The 21031-nt window shown below is 41.5% G+C and overlaps 1 protein-coding gene across 4 annotated transcripts in view; it reads right to left on the bottom strand.

Moving 5' to 3' along the window:
• Positions 1–19317, bottom strand: part of znf512b (zinc finger protein 512B) — a 34262-nt gene extending 14945 nt beyond the window's left edge. For 3 of the 4 annotated variants that reach the window (XM_061755920.1, XM_061756082.1, XM_061756170.1), the window contains exons 1-2: positions 18005–19317; positions 15887–16021 (exon numbers count right to left, since the gene is read on the bottom strand). In XM_061755920.1, coding sequence (XP_061611904.1) covers positions 15887–16019 — 133 coding nt within the window. In that variant the 5' untranslated portion in view covers positions 16020–16021; positions 18005–19317. The remainder of the gene's footprint in view (positions 1–15886; positions 16022–18004) is intronic. The other variant, XM_061756004.1, reaches the window with a different exon arrangement.
• Between the last annotated feature and the right edge of the window lie 1714 nt (positions 19318–21031).

Here is a 21031-nt window from a genome sequence, read left to right as displayed (position 1 = left end):
AACCCCGGTCCTCAGAACTGTGAGGCAGACGCTCTAACCAGTCGTCCATTACGATTATACCACTAAATTTAAAACAGACCTCCTCCGATTACAAGAAACGCACCTTACTGAGTCAGAAGAAAAATGCCTCATTGACTAATTTCACCCAGGTTATCTCTGCCTTTTATAACTGTAGACAAAGAGGAGTCTTAATAGTTGTCCATAAAAGACTAGTTTTTACAATAAATAGTACAGTAGCAGATCCAGAAGGCCAATATATAATTATACAGGCTACAATATTTAACAAGCTTTACACAATCGTCAATGTATATGCTCCAAATAAAGATGATCCAGCCTTTTTTCACATGCTCTTTTCACACTTAAACTTGTCAGTCAATTCTACAATTATCATGGGAGGTGATTTTAACCTTACGCAAAATCCTCTCATAGATCGCTCAAATCTCAAAAATAGCAATCAGCCACAATGCCCCAATATACTAGAGCAGTATATGGATGACTTTGGTCTTGTTGACATATGGCGGCTGAAAAACCGTGCAAAAAGAGAACACACATTTTTCTCGTCGGTTCACTGCTCTTTCTCAAGAATAGATTTTTTTCTTTTTAACAATTCGGCAGCTCAAAGAATTACCTCCAAAATACATCCAATCATCATCAGCGACCATGCACCAATTTCTCTCAATCTAAAAGTTGAATCAAGTTTGGGACCCCCACCAACATGGCGCTTCAACACGTCCCTATTGAAGGTTCCAGATTTTGATTCTTTTGTGAGGAAGGAATGGGATGAGTTTCTGAAATTCAACGACTCCCCAACCATATCCCCATCTCTGTTGTGGGAAACCGGGAAAGCTGTATCCAGAGGTTGAATCACATCATATCCTCCGTATAAAAATAAATAAATAACAAAAATTGGAAAATGGAATTGAGGAAAAAATTAAACACCTCACAGAAGAATATGCAATTAATCCTCAGATACGCTTAGAAACAAACTTCAAAAGCCAAAACATCAATTAGATGTTATCTTAGCCAAAAGAAGAGATTTTTCTACAACAGTTAAGATACACTAACTGAGTACAGTAAAAAATCAGGAAAATTCATTGTGAACCAACTTCAGCGAAATAAAGAAAAGTCATTAGTTACAGCCATTCAAGATTCAAACGGCAACTGTACACAGTCACCGCAAGAAATAAATGACATTTTTTACAATTATTATAGCAGCTTATACGCATCTTCGAACAACCCGGACCAAAAATAAATTGAAACTTTTATTAAGGATCTAAACATTCCTCAATTAAATACACAAATTAAAGACAGCCTTGATGTTCCTTTAACCATCACAGAATTAATTACATAACGTATAAAAAAATATGCAATCGGGACGAGCGCCTGGCCTGGACTGAATCCTCATTGAATTCATGAAACATTTCAGGCCAATACTAGGGCCTCTATTTCTCAGAACAGTCAAGGAGATAAACGATAAAAGTCAAATTAGTAGCCACAGCTTTAATTAAGTTATTACTAAAGTCAGGTCCACTATTCATTGAACCTCTTGCTGCCGCTATACGTCAGAATGCTAATAGTAAAGGTATCTGCTCACTAGTGACAGAACACAAAATCAATTTATATGCTGATGATATTTTTCTTTACTTACAGGAACCCAAGTATTCTCTTCAGGCAGTCTTCAATCTCATTAAAAATTTTCACAAATATCAGACTACTCTATCAACTGGACAAAATCAACAATACTCCCAATAACAGCAAACTCATGGACTCCTGCAGATCAAATCCCAGATTACCCTATTCCTATAGGAAACATTAAGTATTTAGGTATTACTATTTCATCAAAACTCAAAGAGCTAACCAATCTAAATTACACACCACTTCTAGAAAAAAATCTTAGCTGATTTAAGACGCTGGAATAACTCGCCTATATCACTACTGGGAATAATAGCTCCAATAAAAATGAAAACCTTACCTCAAATAAATCATTTATTTTCAATTATTCCATTTAAGGCCACATTAAAATGGTTTAAAACCTTAGATTCATAATACATTTTTATTCAAAAAATAAGAAAAATAGGATAAGTCTATCCACTCTTCAGAAAAGTAAACATGAGGGAGGCCCAAGTACTCCCAACTTTAAACACTACTATTTAGCTAACCAATTACAATTACAATGGTTGCACCACAATGAGGAGTATGATTCTTGGCTAGAATTGGAACAAATAGACTGCAATAACATCAAACTCCCAAAACTCCCATTTATTTCCACAAGTCTTAAACGCCATAAATGCTTCAAGAACCCAGTAATCGAATCCGCCTTAACGGCTTGGTGGCAAAGTTTAGAATCGTCAGGATCTCAATTAGCTCCCAGTATGCTCTCCCCAATCTGGCACAATCCAGATTTCGAAATTAATAATATACCCCTTCATGTTCGTACATGGGAACAACATGGCATTGACCAGCTCCAACAACTATGTAACAATAATGTTTTTAGGACGTGATGAACTGTTCCAAGAATTCCAAATAACAGTCGGAAACTTTCAGATTTGTAACAATACGTTTAGAATGACAAAAAACACAAATCTACATCTTATACAATATAAAATGCTCCATAGAACTGGTGGAGTGATGGTGACTCGCCCATCTTCCGTGGGTGCTGGAGCGGTGCCAGCTGGCGCCAGCCTGGGTGCCCCGCTCTGGCTGCTGGTGGGGCCCCCCTGTCACTCCTCGGGCCTACTTCCTCCTCTTGTCTCCGTTCCTTGCATCCCTTCCTCTTCCCGTGGGGAAGCCGGGTGGTCCCCTGCGGGCTGTGGGGCCTGCTATGGGGGTCCTAATGGACCCGACCTGCAGGAGCCATGCCTCTTAATCACTCATTTAGCACACGCTCACACCACTCACTGCATATATTTTTCCACTAATCACATCTGGGCACATATACATATTAAAGGTTCCCGGGGGACTGGTATGGGGTCTGGAGGGTGTGGGTGTCGGACCGGGTTTCAGCACGTCTGTGCTGTTTCCCGGTCCGTGCGCCCTGCGTCTCCACCCTGCCTGGCCCCCTGGATTTTAAATGCATCACACACACTCATCCCCACGTTTTAATACACCACATATACCCAACTCTGGGGGACGGTGGGTCGTGGGTGGGGAGGGGTTTGGCTGTTAGGCAGCAGTGCCTGGCAGCCCTGCCCCCCGGCCTCTCCAGATTTCAATGCACTACACCACTCGGGGTGGCACTGATACACAGGGTAGGGCCAATGACTGCCAGTCGGGCACCTGGCAGTCATAGTAACGGGGGAGGTGGTTTCTCACTTAGCTGCATGGTGGTGCTCCCGAGCCCGGGCCCCCCCGGGCTGGATGGCGTTGGTGCTCCCATCTCATGACCCGCGGCTGCTACCTGGGTCCCCCCCTTATCGTTCCCTTGTCGGGTGCCCCTATCCGCCCTCCTTTCCAACAAACAAGGGACACTCTCCCGCCCGCGGGCTCGGTGTGGACTGGCTGCATCGCGGGCCCTGCAGGTTGGGGGGGGGGGGGGGGGCATCTGGCTCTCCTGGGGGTCTAGGGAGGGGGTGAGTGGTGGTGGGGGGGTGTCACTTGGCTGGGACTCTTTCACTGGGTGTGGGGCCACTCACTTATAAAAAAAAAAAAAAAAGACGTCAGCCTATCATCCATCCCATCGTTTGATTGATATACGTATATAATCGCTGACATCTCAATTTTTCTGACACTTAGGTCACGCACATGTGCAAACAACGGCGCTAAATGTAACTGCAGATGCGCAAACAAAGGCGCTAAGTGTGTCAAAACTGACAAGCTAGTCAGTGAGTTACCTCCAATTTTTATCTCTCAGTGTTTTTTCTTTAACTTAAGAAAGGGTATAAAAATGAGTGGGGGAGCTGGACCAAGTAAGAAGACAAAAACATACCACTTTCATACGGAATGGGAGGAGTATTTTTTTCACGGGACTTTAAAAATAAGGCAGAAATATTATCTTCGATCAAAGCTCTCCAGCTGTCAAGAAGTACAGTTACACAGAGCTGTGAAGCCATGGCTGAGGATTTAACCCACCAAATGTGGAAGGACATCGGAGATTGTGAGTGTTTCTCACTGCAGTTGGATGAATCTACGGACGTGAGTGACACAGCCAAGATGTGCATTTTCATTTGTATGGTGTTTAGTGATATCACTGCAAAAGAGGAGCTATTAACAGTACTGCCCATGAAAGAACTGCCCATGAAAGAACAGACGCGAGGAGAGGAAATATTTCACTCCCGGTGTAAAAATTGGTTTCTTTCACCACGGATGGAGCACCCCCAATGGATGGCCGCGTGAATGGATTTATTGCCAAGTGCAGGCAGGACAATGCTTTCCCAGACCTCCTGAATTACCATTGCATAATCCACCAACAAGCGTTATGCGCTAAAATGCTCAACATGAAAGAGATCATGGACATGGCAACGAAGATCACCTATTCTATTCGAGCCGGATCTCTTTAAAGACGGTTATTCCGTGCACATCTGGAGATGGCTGATTGCGACCACTCTGAGTTGTTGCTACACCCTGACGTGAGATGGCTTAGTCGAGGGAAATTCCTGCAAAGATTTTGAGGAGTTTTTCCGTGCAGCTGGACATGCAGAATACAAGAAACTAAATGACGGTCAGTGGCTGTTGGCATTTTTAACAAATCTGACAAAACATGTTGAATGACCTTAATCTAGAGCTGCAAAGAAAAGACAAAACAGTGATCAATATGATCAACTCAGTTAATCTCTCCTCAAAGCTGCAGCGTCATGATTTGGCAAACTTCCAGAACCTGGCGTCAGAACTGGAGATGAAAGTGTTATGGACACGCCATGAAAAGATGCCACCCAGCACCCCAGCCTCGTACTACCGCTGCTCCCCGCCGAGGTAGACGGCCACGGAGTGGTGAGATGCAACTTCGCCCAAAGACGCTAAGTGAATCACCAGACATAATCATCAAAAGCAAGACACAGACATTTGCTTTGCCATGCCAAGTGAATTACGGGCACCCGGAGCTTCAAAGCGGAGACCCAAGGATGCTGAATTCGCCCTAGGACGCTAAGTTAATTAACTTCCCTCCAGCCTGGAGGACTTCACCAACAAAGGCGCCTCCACCCTGTTGAGTACCGCCACTTGGGATTTTGAACAGGCAACAGCGACACCCACGGGCGACGGAACGACACTACAGACACTGGTTCAGGAAACATAGTCTGTACCGGACTAGGCTGGGAGTTTATATTTTAAGAACTTTACATAAACGCCACTAGTGACTGTATTGCTGCAAACTTGAATGTCTAATGTCGAATCTGTTGTCAACTGAAACAGATGAAATGTTGCACTCTACACCACGCACCACCAGGTGACGAGGACACATCGGAGCATCCCCGACTGTAGAGCCTCCTCCAAGCGCTCCAAGCTACCCTGTTTGGGGGCCTGAGCTCACTTTGAGGGGACGGAAGCGGACACAACGCACCCGCTCCGAATGTCTTGCGAGCAGAGACACCCTGAGAGACGTCCTGCCTGGGAACGTTTTGGTCTCCCTTTGCGTTGGTATCGGAATACAAGATTTTATTGCTGTAGTGTGACAGTGCAATCGTGAAAGAGCAAATTTGTCTTGTAGTCTGATCCGGGCATTACGCTACACAGTGCACGCTACACAGAGCTGATTCACAATTGTCTGTCAGAGTTTGACAAATGCTTTCAAGACTTTTCTTTACTCGAGCCAGTCGCTATCCTTTTCTGGAAGATGCTGAGGTTGTTTCACTCGCATCAAAAATTGCAACACTGTTTCACCTGAACTTTTCTGGAGTGGAAGATGAGATTTTGACACTACAAGCCGACATTGAGCTGAAGTCCAGAGCTCGTGGACAGTTTTCGAACTTACTCACAGAGCATAAGTACCCCAACATGAGGAAATGTGCTACCTTTTTGACTGCATTATTTGCCTCCACTTATTTATGTGAGTCAGCCTTTTCCCACATGAAGATCATTAAGTCCAAGTACCGTTCCACCCTAACTGATGAACATTTGGAAGTGTGTTTGAGGGTGGCCGTCAGCAGCTACTGTCTGGACTATCCATCCCTGGCTGATTCACTTCAGTGCAAGTCATCGGCGTAAACTCAGGTAATGACAAAAAAATTTGCATTGTTAATTATGTTGTGTTGTGCAAGATTGGCTCATGCGGTGATGCAAGGTACATACATTGGTGCGGAGCTGTGTCGGCGGCCCATAATTGTAGCTCACTGGTAGCGCTCTGCGCTCCCAAACCGGAGACATGGTCGCGGCCCCCACTACCCCCAAAAAAGGTAGGTTGGCTGCTTGAAAAGTAGATCTTGGGGGAAAAAAGTTTGGGCACCCCCTCTCTCGTCCTATAGACTTTTATAATTTACATAGTCAATCCCACCACACTTCAGTTGTTCAGCCGGGTTCACGACCCTTGTCCTACATGCTTCTTCTCCTGTCCTTGTCCTGTTCCAGCTTGTCCTGTCCTTCCCTCACAGGATGTATGTAGCACTACAGCCCCATGCAACACTCATATTTAATGTTTAATTGTTGTAGATAATGTAATGACTTACTTTTCTCATCCTGTTTACAATTAGTGTTTTGTCTTTTGTGTTCGTTTCTCTCTCCCCTCTAGAAACTTTGTTCTGTTTGACTCTGATTCTTAATAAACTTCAATTATAATACTAAGAAACCACAGCGGAAGCTTAAAAACTCCACTGTGACACAGTAAAACTGTTCTGGCATAAAAGGGATACAGATACTCCAATCTCCTTGACCTAACAGCCGGACAGGACAAAAAAAAACAAAAAACTATAATCAACAACTAATTTTTGTTAAAAACAGTCATTTTCACCCAAGCCACTATAAGAGTAGATGACAGAATGCTGATTAAGCCTATCAGCTTGTGACATCTTGCTATATCTTTCAATATGTATTTCTTCACCTTTAGTGACTATACATTTCCGTGCTGGATCACTTGAGGCGCTCTAAAATGATTTATAGAAAGAACGTATTTTACCTACGAACTGGCCGGCCTATATATGGACAGTGCGCAGATCGACTGAGCCATAGAAAGGAGAAAGCATGCGGTGTTAGAAAGAGGAGGAGGAGGGCGGACAGGCATCATATCAAAGGCTTTGATTTAATGCTGACTTCCAGCATTAGGGGGTGTCAGTAATTGCGGATTACAGCTTTATGTGGTTCAATTTGAAATGTGAAACTCATAGAGATACACTACAAACAGTCAGAGTGAAATATTTATTGATTGTTTATACACTCATATAATTTTGGTGATTGAAGCCTACACACAGCAAACAAAAACCCCAAATTCACCATCTCTAGTATGTAGAATATTATATACCAAACAAATAAACAATGAAAATGATTTTTAATATAAAAATTAGGTAGGAATTTGCCCTCTGACAAGTATTTTTCCAAGTTTTATATGAATCTATATAATGTATAGGTACTGAAATAAATGGACTTTTCTACCATATTCAAATTTATTGAGATGTATCTTTATATGATAGTGCTGCAGGTACAAACTGAGCTGCTGCACCACCATATAGTGTATAATCCAACCAGATCTCAACTTCTCCGCACTGATGTCACGCAACTTCACAGCGACGGCATAATAAAGCAAAATTCAGCCATATCAGATGTAGAAAATGTCAAAAGGAAACACTAACACTGCACTTTGTTCACATTTTGAAGACTTGGAAATCCCACAGTGAGGAAAAATAATATGTCAACCATGTCATGTCATGTCTTACACACTCATTGGTAAGCAGTGACAGCATGCAGACATGCAGCCTCATTTGTAGTGGCACCCAAACTGGTTCAGAGCACTCAGCGTACCTACCAGGATTATAAAAATGGAAGGAGGATTTTTGCATTAAATAAATTAATTGGTTTTCAGCCTAGAACAAGCTTACACTAGCATAAAGACCCTCCCCCACACCCCCCTTAAATATCTCTCTACATCAATGATGTATATAACATTCTCCCGACTCACTCATTTTCCACGTTTTATCACCTTTCAGGTTATGAATAAGGTTCACTCTTATCTGTTTAATGTTTAATCACAAGCACAGACACTGAGTGTAACATCTTATTTCACATGCATCCCAAAGTAGAAATAGTAGGACAAGATGAATGAGATTACATGGCTAGTACTAGCCCAGCACGGTGAACGACTGGTTAGCACATCTGCCTCAAAGTTCCTGGGACCGGGGTTCAAATCCCGGCTCCGCCTGTGTGGAGTTTGCATGTTCTCCCCGTGCCTGGGTGGGTTTTCTCCGGGCACTCCGGTTTCCTCCCACACCCTAAAAACATGCGTGGTAGGTTGATTGAAGACTCTAAATTCCCCGTAAGTGTGAATGTGAGTGTGAATGGTTGTTTGTTTCTATGTGCCCTGCGATTGGCTGGTGACAGGTTCGGGGTGTACCCAGCCACCCGCCTGAAGAGAGCTGGGACAGCCTCCGCCAGCCCACGACCCTAGTGAGGATAAGCGGTAAAGAAAATGGATGTATGGATGGGCTAGTAGTAGACCAAAGAATACTGTAGTTCATGGCACAAGGTGTTAAAACACATACAGTGGTAGCCCTTCATTCTAGAACATGACACACAAACCGGTAAGCAGAAATGTGTGGTCGCGTGTGCATGGATATTAGTATTATAATATGAGGACAGTACACAGTATTATTGATATACTCCAGGCAACAGAGCAAATTTCTCTTGGCTGTCTGAGTTGCAGCTGGAGGGCTTGTGCTGAGCAGGAAATTGAGCATGCATTGGAATTCCTATCTCAGAAAACAAAGGTCTTGTAAAATAAGGTCCTAATTAACACATTCTGCTCCTGGGGATGATACGTTCTCGTTACTATGGGAATTAGATCGACTTGTCACAGTTATCACTGTGAAAAACCTCTTTGGGGGCGATACAATTCCAATTATATGTGGATCCATTTAATGAGCAGCCAAGTAAACACCGGCAGAAAACTTGGTATGGACGAAATACACAACAGTTAACAAAAAGTAGTCAGCCTCTTTGTTGTAGCTTGAGTCTGAGGAGCACACTCAGTCATTGTCCTCGCTGAAAGAAAGCATTCACATCCAAAACCTCAGCCAACAGGCACAAGTCGATGGGATAAAACAGCTGCTCGTTTAGTGTTAGGGAATGACTTTGCTCCCAGCTGTCTGCATATCTGTGCAACTGTTCAGCCACACTTGGTAACCCTTGTAAATAACTCAGGAAAGAGGAGTAGTGAAGAAAACCATCAGCAAAAACCCATTAATTGATTTATTACATTAGAAATGATAATAAAAGAAGGGAACATAGAGAACAGAACAGGACCTTATTTCTGAAAACGAAACAACTGATTTTTTTTCTATTGTCATGAAAATAAGAACAACATATGCAGCGATGCTTTTAGAAATAAATAAGTAATTTTTTGAGTCAGAGAAGCGTCAGGACCCAGGGGTCTTGGCAGCTGTCTGATGCTCTCATATAACCCCTGAGTTCCCCCAGCTACGCCTGCAATTGCTCCCCACACGCTTCCAACACGCATGCACGCACTCACACATTAACAGAACGCAGATTTGTTTTCCTCTGCACGCACTCACACAGGAACCATTGTCTAGATCTGCCCAGTCGGATTAGAACTATCCCGCTATTTGGAAGATGCATACAAATGGCAGTGGCACAGCTGTGTGGAAGGAAGATCCAGTGTCACAACTTTGCATCACAGTTTTCTCTTCTAATGAGAGAATATGTGACTGGGGGCTGAAAGCAGACAAACAAAGCTTTGTTTTAAGAGTTCTAAAGAACCACTATTACAACAAACTCCGCCCACCTGACACAAAAAAAATGACATTTTTACACATTTTATAATAGGACTGCCTGGTCAGCTACAGTTGGCTAAAGTAAGCCCCGCCTCCAACTGTGAACATACCAATACTCAGAGACACTCCAAACTCAACTACTCGTGGCTCTTTTGACCATTTTCTCGCAACGGCATCATCAACACCTATTTGCAAGAAAATGCAAAAGATGGTGCATTTATTTGCCTGTTTGCAACTGACAGCACATCATATGGGTCAAATCCATGTTGTTATATTTCTTTTAAGCACAGCTTCATTCGCGCAAATGGTTAAGACCTGCTGATTGACAACAGCTCTTGTGAAGACAGCAGCACATTGTGAGCGCACCTGTGGCTCAATATTATAGTACATGTAACATACGGCGCACACTTAAAAAAAAAAGAGCTTAGGCTTCAGATTCCCGCCTCTTTCTCCGGTAATTCAGAGTACCTCAATGGTCTCTTCAGATCAGCACTGATTCTAAGTGCCTTCGACATCAGCTGCATACTTCACCACCCTGGAAGCTGCTGCATCTATTGCCAGATGCTCATTTGAGCCAGAGCCAACAGTAAATTTACTGATGCCCTGTCATGAGCGCTTGATTTACTGTCCGTGTTCCGTGTGTCCATGTGGTTACTTAAATTCTGGTGACAGAGGCACATAAGTTAGCAGATATGGCAATTAAATATTTTCCATTATAACGGCAGTTACACATTCAGGCTGCGACGAGAAAAGCAGTGTTGCAAATCTGCAAAAACATTATAATTCTCACCAACCCATTCTTTACGCCATAGTATTATTGTTCTGTGGATCATGTGCTGTGGTGCGACAATAATAATTGTTAATAATTTGATCATGCTACAGTTGCCCATGTTAAATGTACTGTATTTGGTCAGTTTTGTCTTCATTATAATCCAGTTTTGTCTTCATTATAATCCATTCATGTAATATTTGGGATTTTACACATTGCACTTAAACAGGCAGATCTGCTATAAGGCCACTGGTTACATTGTTTGCAGTTACACTAAATTAATCAATAATCAATAGTGTGTACTATACATAGGTATAAGGAAAAGGAAAACATTTTGTTACATTATATAGACGTATATCGGTACGTAGGGGTTGTGAAAAAGTGTACTTTAATTTCAAAATAGTCTGTCTAATGTTACATATATATATATATATATATATATATATATATATATATATATATATATATATATATATATATATATATATATATATATATATATATATATATATATATATATATATATATATATATATATATATATATATATATAAGCGGCACGGTGGCCGACTGGTTAGAGCGTGAGCCTCACAGTTCTGAGGACCCGGGTTCAATCCCCGGCCCCGCCTGTGTGGAGTTTGCATGTTCTCCCCGTGCCTGCGTGGGTTTTCTCCGGGCACTCCGGTTTCCTCCCACATCCCAAAAACATGCATGAATTGGAGACTCTAAATTGCCCGTAGGCATGACTGTGAGGGCGAATGGTTGTTTGTTCCTATGTGCCCTGCGATTGGCTGGCAACCAGTTCAGGGTGTACCCCGCCTCCTGCCCGATGACAGCTGGGATAGGCTCCAGCACGCCCGCGACCCTAGTGAGGAGAAGCGGCTAAGAAAATGGATGGATATATATATATTTATTTATATATATAAACATTAATTGGAAGAAAACAATGAAAGGTGGCACCAAAAGTAAGGTTGTATGAAAATACAACAGTGAGCCAACCAAACGTCTCCAAATATGGCTCAAAGTAAAACAAAACTAAAAAGATTTTAGTTCATCATCACGCACACTTTTTAAATCAAGTAAACCTATAAAGTACTGTATGCTGCTCGGTGACAGTATCGCAACAAAAGACCGTCCTTGTTCCTCTCCTTCAACTGTCTATCAAGCACCTTCAATGGGTATAAGTTTTACTTATTTTAGTTTAATTATATAGTGGTTTTCTTTAGGCTTTACACGATCAGGATTTTTGGGTCCGATCACCGATCAGCGAGTTAAAAAACAAAAAACAAAAAAAAAAACGATAACCGATCATCGAGCCGATCACAAGATGGAGCAATGTGTCTATTTAAATGACTTGATTTACTGTATATACTTGTGTACTATATACTGAGTAGCTTCAGAACTATGCTCTAGTCAGGTCATGTATTCTTATCAGTCAGGTCAAAACAACATTACATCATGACAGAAATAATGGGTGCTAACTTACTGTAATTAGATTACTTTATTGTAATTAAATTACTTCCCACAAACCGAAACTTTAGAGCATGAGTCAACATAACGCCAGTATGTTTAAGTACAACCGTTAGTGCTAGCACTAGATTGCTAGGCTACATAACGTTTTGTTGGCTGCTTGTGAGCCGTATCGTATTAAAAGTACGTGAACATACCTCAAGCAATCCTTGAACGAACGTCTTCTCCCAAGCACCGGTGACCACCACCACCACACGTTTTTCCCCATTTTGTTCTTTTTTGACCAACACAATACAAGCGCGCTCCATTGTTGTTGTCGTGGCCTTGTAACAAGTGTATCTGGTCGCGTTTGATTTGACAAAGCCCAGTGATCATAAATGACATCAAAAGACACGCGACAAGGCTAAAAATGAACTAGCTTTTGGATTCAAATATACTGTATACGACGCGGAGTAAATGTCAATGAACGTTGATCGGATCGGCGAATTATGACATTAAAGCCGATCAGCCGATCAGCACAAAATACAAATTATCGGCTGATACCGATCAAGCCAATCAGATCGGTGTAAAGTCTAGTTTTCTCACTGTTGTATGACAGGTAAGAGCAATAAAATATTATTCAGAACATCGCCTATCGAGTTAAATGTTTTATGATGGCAACATTGTCACATCCTAGAAAAAAAATGAAATTACTTCACATTATTTTCTATGAGAAGATTTGTTTTAAAATTACAACTTAAGAAGTCAACCAGTAACACAGAATGGATTGTGTTAGAATTTGGAGGTTCCACTGTAACTGACAAGAACTGGACAATAAAAGCAGGCAGAGGGTGACAGAGAAATTGATGCTGCTACAAATACGTAGGGTCAGCAGATGGCACATGAATGATGTCCTGCAGTCAGTGAAGTTGGCTGCCGCTTAAGAGCGCACACACACACACGAGCACACACATACACACACACACATACACACACACGCACACACACGGCAGCGTATTTATAACATAAATTAATAAAATAAAAGCATCAGCAGCACCTCGTCACACATGAGTAACCACCTTCTCTAAAATGACAAATGGACTTTCTACACCATGTCCTGTCGTCCGGCATGCAATGATCTTGGCAACTAGGGTGCACTATAATACACACATATATTTAATACCCGAAGAAAAGTTGAACAACTACTGTAAGTCACTCAGTAAGCTGCAGTAATATTAGTCATTTTCGCAGAGAATAAAAAATATATGCCTCAGAGTATTGTTATTTTTTCAGTCTACATGTGCTACTGCACTGTTTGTGTTGAAATATCCTTTGCATAAAGAGTTTTAACGACAGCAACATTGATGTTAGTTTCGTTAGCCCATCTATGGCATTTTTAACTGTCTGTTCGCATGAACCTCGTGGACTTTCATAGGAGGTGTTTTGGTTAAATACACAAAATGCAATTCTCTTTGTTTTATGCTTAAATTTCAACTGGGAATGGCAATAAACAGGTTGAAGCAAGCACTTCACCTCTTTTTGAAGAATTGCTCACTATGTCCTGCTTGTTGTGACGTCCGTATTTAACGCTCCCAACTGGCGAAATATAAAAAATATAGGCCGAGTGATGGCTCGTATCTCTGAAAAAACAGTGACTTTACCTAGTATGAAACAAATATATATCAATATGCAACACTTTAACTCAAAGTCAAGTCAAAAGACATGAGAGAACAATTGGCAACAACAACAACTGTATCAACAACAGTAATAGTCCCATTTCTATGAATCTCTGAAACTGTTTCTATTTGATAATGATCACTTCTACAACATTCCAAAATCACAATGTCCCATCACTGGTGAGCTAATTTTAGAATATGCCCACGGGCTACTCATATGGCCCTTGGGAGTGCATGTTGGTGACCCCTGGTTTACAACTACAAAAAAATTAAGACAACTGTGATACCACTACATTAGCGGTATAACTGGTGCTTTGACCTAAGTCATATGTATACATTAACATGTCAGCCATTGATATTACACGACCTCTTGTTGAATGAAGTAAAACAACAGTACACACTGCAAACAACCTACAGTACTGCCATTCTTGTAGCTCCTGTGTGGGTAAACATTTAAGAGCAAAACTGTACATTTACATAAAATTAAAGTGGTCTAAGGAATGAATTAAGCACGATGTGCTCCTGCTCTTTCAGTTCTTGTCTCGCCAAGTAAGATTTGTAAAGCTGTCAACTGCACGCAAACACGTGTTAGCACACATACACACAAACAGCCTCACACGCATCATAATCCATCCTATTACCCTAAAAAAAAAATGAAGTACCGTAGTCCTGTGCAGTATTGTTAGTGCTGCGCCTGTATGGAAGAGTCTGTGTGTGTGTGTGCGTGTGTGTGTGTGGATTTTAAAGACAATTTTGTTGCAACCAAACCAATTGGGTCATTAGAACAGGCCCAGTTTTCTAAGTCTACAGCACTCAATCAACAAAGTAATGACAATGCTCTTGTGGTTACTGGACGGATACCCAAGTATGCAGTCTGCACATTTATTTTTGTAATCCTCCGTGTCTATCCAGATAAATTGGAGCAATAATCACTTGGAAGGCAGTCTGAACTTTTCCAGGCCCTTGTCCGTGTTTGAACTCTGATTTTCCTCAAAACAAAAGAAATGGGGACGACGTGGTCAGTAGTCTGTGTTTGACAACCAATTCAGGTACATATTAAAATCAACATGTTTTCACTGGCTTAGACGTGTTGACAGTACAGGAATGCGAACGTTTACCTCGTGTTTAAATGTCCTGGTTGTAAGTGGACATGTTTATTAAAATTGCACAGTTCCAACATTTTATTTAGCATTATTTAGTAATTTGGTTGAGTTTACACTACAGTACCTACCTTTGTCTAATGACTTAAAATGTTTTTTTGTTTTATCATCATTGCTATACATTATACCGTAAAAACACCACACAGATAAAATACTTTTATTGCATTGAAGAGTTTGTGGTTTCATTCCCAGTTCTATGTAGACAATTTTATGTTGTTTTTTTGTGTTATGTGCGGTATGTATGGTAGTAGATTATTTACAATTTGATTGTCAGAAACACTGTAGTGTTTGCTCTCCGGTATCTGTAGATAAAAACAGTGCAGGGAGTGCTACCAATCATCCATAAATCACAACTAATGTAAACCCTGCAAACAGTCATCCATCATCAAGAATGTTTAACTTTTGTAAGGGCGCAGAGACACGACCTATCCCAGCTGACTTGTGGCAAGAGGCAGGGTACACCTTCGACAGATCAACCAATCACTGCGCTGACATATGGTGACAGACAACCTTTCACACCAACTGGCAATTCAAAAGCATCAATTAACCTGACACTGACTGAGAGAAAGTCAGAATATGCAGCAAGAACCTAAGCAAGTACAGTCCGAAGATGCCATCGTTGCAAAGAAAAGGGTGAAGTGACAGATTTGAACTTGCGATCTTCTTGCTGTGAGCCAACAAGGTGGCCCAGTGATGTTGAATATGATGTCAAGTCATCATGGGTAACTTGCGGTGTGTTCACCCAGGAAGCTTTTTTTTCCCCGGTCTAACAGGGCCCTTGTCATGTTGTATGCAAACAATTTCTACAGTATTGTCACTCACCACGTATCCCAAAATGGAAATGTGCCTGGAATCCCTCCAGGAACTGAACCAGGCCCACACAAACAAAGCTCCCACAGTTCCCACATCTTAAACAATCTGTGACAATCGTTTTGGTTTAATAAAGTGGGACAGCTTGTGACTTACTGTGTTTGATGTTGTTTTCAGGGCATGGCACACTTCTGACAGGCTCCTGCGGATTTCCATGCTTAGACATCCGGCCCCTTGGAAGGCTTGATGCTGACAGCTTTACGAGCCTAGTGCCACTGGGGTTTTCCATGCCTTCGTTGGTATTGAGGGGGACAAGGGACAGGAAAAGTCAAAAGCATTATTCCTGTTGATTATATTGTTAACAACGTACACAGCAATGATTGTATTATATGATGCTGTCTTTGGGTACTACGATAATGTATATTCAAGCTGTCCATTGATGCTGCTGGGCTGAAGGTTATTGTATTGGTGGCAAACACATCATCTGTAGTGGTAATGAGGCTATGACCTTCCATGTTTGATTTCAAAATCAATACTCTCACGACTGCACTGACTCCTTGTTCTGCCCATTAGATAAAGGCTAAGGCAAATAGAGGGACAAAGGTAAGGGGTTCAAAGCTCATCTTGACAGCCAGCTGTGCATCTCTTGGTCAAGTTTCAATGCAGACAGCAGCGTTTTTTTTTGTTTTTTGCCTTGAGAAGGTCCCAGTGTGTTATTAACTGCACACTGCCATTATCCATAACAAGATATATGTTAGCGAAAAGCTCTAGGTGCTGAACCCTCATTTGCCATGACTGTAGGGCCAATCTAATGGATGAAGGCTGACAATCGCTAATTATGCTAAGTGGGACTGATAGCGATCCCACATACATTCTCTGAGCCCACATTCCTGTCAGTCCCATAATGATTTACAACAGCACAGAAAGGGTCACTCTGTGAGGCCACTCACTGTCTGTTTACATGCCATGCCATTCAGTGTAAACTGAACCGCGATTGACCCCGATTGTCACTCAGGTAGTTGTTAATACGTTTTGATTTTGGAGGCTTGGATAGAACATAGTGAGGACAGAACCAGAGAATAACATTACGCAGTTAGTCCAGAGGTACAGTATGTGAACAATGACAAGTTTTTGTGAAATTGATCCTTCATAAACCACCACGATGTGATTGTTTGTATTTTATTTTATTTTATTTTGTGTTATACAGTACTTAAATATTTGCATGCCATAATTTTTCCTGACTTCTAATTTCAAATTCAACTTGTTGTCAACAATATAAAACAATCAATAGCTGGGGGAAATTGTGTATTCAGTATGTTATAATATAATGATGCCACAGTCATAACGGCCTTCTGAGGGAAACCATGACTATGATGCGGCCTGCGATAAAAATTACTTTGAAACTCGTGTTCTGCAGTACATACTGTAAAATAGCTGAAATGTAAACTTAAGAAATAAATGCTGAAATTTAAACTTAAATAAATGCCTAAAGTCTACATTTCATTCAAACCTTGATTGTATTATTTCAAATCGACATTTTTGTCCAGTGTTTTAAATGGGAGAAAGTATGCTCAATATCTCCAATGACAGCATCTTTCTTTGGCAGAGATTATATTGCAGGCCAAAGTGCCAAATTCCAATTAGGTGCCTATATATAATTGCCTATCTAATTACCTGCACATTTTAAATGATCTATATCCAAATGACTGTTTACACTGACGGAACATACAAAATCTGCGCATTTAGACTGTGCTGATATCGATACATATTTGATTTCTATCCACATTTGGAAGAGACCTGATTCCAATTTGCAGTAAATTCCATGTTTTTGTTTTATGCTGCCACGCTGCATATAGGAATCGTGTCACTTTAACTGTGCAGTATAAATCTAGCCTATGAGCACTCAGCCTTTGAGCAAGGCACCAAACCCCAGCCTGTGCCAGGGGTTGACACCCACACTATGTTTTCTTGATGCATGTCATGGTAATGTTTGTGGTGAAGTAATACACATAATAACAAGAGTTGAAATTGGAGCTTAGTTAAGTACATGATTACTACAAACGTTTGTTTACTTGAAGGGAGTGAATGACAGAAGTAGATACAAAACATTAGGCTAGACACAATACTCCTACTAGATTCCACTCAACACAATCTGCTGACAGACTGGAAACAAGTCATTTAACCGTGCACATGGCACGCTGCCATGTTAGTGTGACTCAGGAGAGATGAGAAAGTATCACTTTTTTTTTTTTTTTTGTGGTCAGCCACACCTACCTGGAGTGTTGGCCGCTCAGCCGTAGCTCAGGGCCGGCTTGGACCCAGGTCAGCCCCCGTGGACGAGGTGGGGGTCCGGAGACAGGCACCGTATTGGGCGTTTATCCGTCGATGTTTTGTTACATTGCAATCCCACCTGCTGTGTGTCAACGGCCGGTCACAACGCTGGTGATGGTGGGACACGGACACACACACACACCGTCGTCCTGCCCACCTTCACGTCTCCAAACGTCAACGAGGGCAAAGGGGGTTAGAGAAGCCAAAACGACAAATTGCGTTTAGGTTGAGGGCTGGGGGGAAAAAAATCGAAAACAATCTAGGAGACTTTAGTGTGGCCGTGCCCCCTTTCCTTTGCTGCATTAATATGTATATACCACGAGGCACCGCTCCAAGCTTGCCTTTAAACACTCCAAAAATACCCAGAAAAGAGGTGTAAATCCTCGACTCCTTGAGGAAAAATATTGGAACACCACCGGATGGTTTATTCAGGCAGTGAAGCAAAATGGCGACTTTATAACGAAGGAGGAGAGCAGGAAAAAAAAATCCTTGCGCTGGCTGGATCTTAAAGGGAGCCACCAAATGATGATATGTGCGCTAATTTCGACGGCTGCGAGACACTTTGTGGGAGTAAAGAGACCCGAAGCGGAGGAAAATAAACAGAAACGCCGACGGCCGCTCGCTTTACGGCCACTCCTCGGCTCCTTACCTCGGGATTATTTTCGCTTTTAATACGGATATGATGTCTCCGCGGCGGCCGTGTACACTGTTCCACTAATGCGTGCTGGGTCACACGCTTAAGCTAAGCACGCCAACCTTTTGACACCGGCAACGACACCCGAGGCCAAGTTGGCGTCATGCTTCTCGGAGTTGTTATTGCCATCATTCTTTTCCGATATCGAGGAGCTTGATGACGGCGCTTCTTCCAGCGGGGGTAAAGTTGCTGCTGTGCCACCGGCTCTTCCGACGTAACGGCGTTCGCGCCTGACGTTAAACGGCCAGGGCTTCAAAATCCTTGCCAACTCTTCGAGCCCATTTCAAATTTTTTTTTTTTTTTTTTTTTTTACAACATACTCAACTATTAGCATGTAGCACGCCGACTCCCCTTGTCCAATCTGATTACGGCCATTTTAATGATTAATTCGGGATCTTTTTAATGTGGCGGTTGGCGCTTAGCCAATCACAGGCTTCCTCATAACCAAATCAAAATAAACCAAAGCAACATAGTATGGACAATATAATATCCCTAAAATAACATTTTAGTTCATGTTATAGTTGGTATACAACAACTGTACGCTCAAAATGCAAGTATTCCCCCCCCCCCCCCCAATTGCTGCAGCTGTTTTCTGACATTTCCCATTTTAACTCTGCTAAAAATAACAAGTGATCGACCATAAGGCGTCTCTCCCTCTTCTGAGCAACACTAAAAGTGAACCAATCGGGTCACTAAGTTCAGTAATAGTACAAAGGTTTCTTTTTTTTTTATTTTTTTATTTTTAGTCTTTGATTGGTGCCAGTCGACACGTCATGACCTAATACTCCAGTTCCCATTTATGAATTTATTATTCCATTGCCTAATATTGGGCAATCGTTTGAGGCCATGACGTCAACATTGTTTTCATTGTTGCCAGGAGAGGGCAGGAGACACTTAATTTTGCACGACATCTGCTCTCACGTGAGAAATAAACAGGCTTTTATTAATTGATCAATAGTACATAAAGATATGGCAAATATGACTACGCTTTGTTTTCGTTACTGCTTATTACTTACTTATTATACTACTTACTATGGCGTGTGGCATTCTTCCATAATGGGCCTTTTGGTGATACTGTATCTTTTTTCCTACTAATTTTGACTGCATGGGGTAGCACTGTTTGTTTTTGTGTGCATTAATCTTCCACTAAGAGGCAGTGTTGTCTTGTAAAAATCAACCAAAACATGAAAACATTGCTCCCACTGCAGATTACAACCACTGTTATAAGCAAGCAACAATTAATACCTATGTGACAACGTCATAAGTATGCCTTATTATCGCAAAAAAGGTCATTTGTTTACTTTTTCATTATTTTATTGTCGTTTATGTTTTAATTTGAAATGTGTATAATATGCATACACTGCACATATTGGGAACAGTCCATTATAATTCATCAATATATTACATACCGCGATCAGTAATATTCCCGCTTTCCACTAACTGTCTCAAAGTTGCATAATATATTAAATACTTACCTTACACCAACGTAAAATCTATATCTTTTTTAATTATTTATTTATAATTTATATAAATCCTTCTGTTTGTTTCTTTGCTTTTGACAGTACTGTTTGTTTTTTTTGGGGGGGGGGGGGCCTAGTGTTTATGTGTGAATTTTGTGGCTGTGACAATTTAATTTTCCATAACATAGTGAATAAAGTATCTGTCTGTCTGTCATTTTAGTGTGAGTCCTGGACTGGATCCTATTAGATTGTTTTGGTGTACCTCATGTGGCTGGTGACTGTAAAACATGGCAACAAATTAGAATGTGGGCAACAAACACATACACAGTAACCTCATGGGTCCAACTCAATTTGCTCTGAGGCGCTGCATGGTTGAACTCCAATTTGTTGATTAGGAATCAATATTTCCCCACTGCTGAGTCACACTTGCATTCAGTCACAACCTCACCTTTTAAGGGGAAACAATAATATCATGTACAATAACTTGGTTGCTGAATATGCATATCCTCAAACTAATGACTGAGGCCACAGTGGCAGCTGAAGAAAAAGAGCCCCAAAGCATGATGCTGCCACCACCATGGTTCGCTGTGGGTACAGTGTTCTTTTGGTGAACCAAACATAATATGCGGGTATGGCCAAATAGTTCAATCTGGGGTCACCACACGTGTTTGGGAGGTTTCAAGTGTTCTTTTGCATAATGTAATTGGTCTTGGATGTTTTTTTTTTTTTTTTTTTTTTTTAGATGAGGCTTCCTTCATCCCCCACAGCCCAGAAATACAAGTATGAAGAAGACGGGAAGATTGTTGTCACATGTCC

The sequence above is a fragment of the Phyllopteryx taeniolatus genome, chromosome 1 (assembly GCF_024500385.1).
Source record: "Phyllopteryx taeniolatus isolate TA_2022b chromosome 1, UOR_Ptae_1.2, whole genome shotgun sequence".
Classification (NCBI taxonomy): Eukaryota; Metazoa; Chordata; class Actinopteri; order Syngnathiformes; family Syngnathidae; genus Phyllopteryx; species Phyllopteryx taeniolatus.
This window is presented reverse-complemented; position numbering and strand designations above follow the sequence as displayed.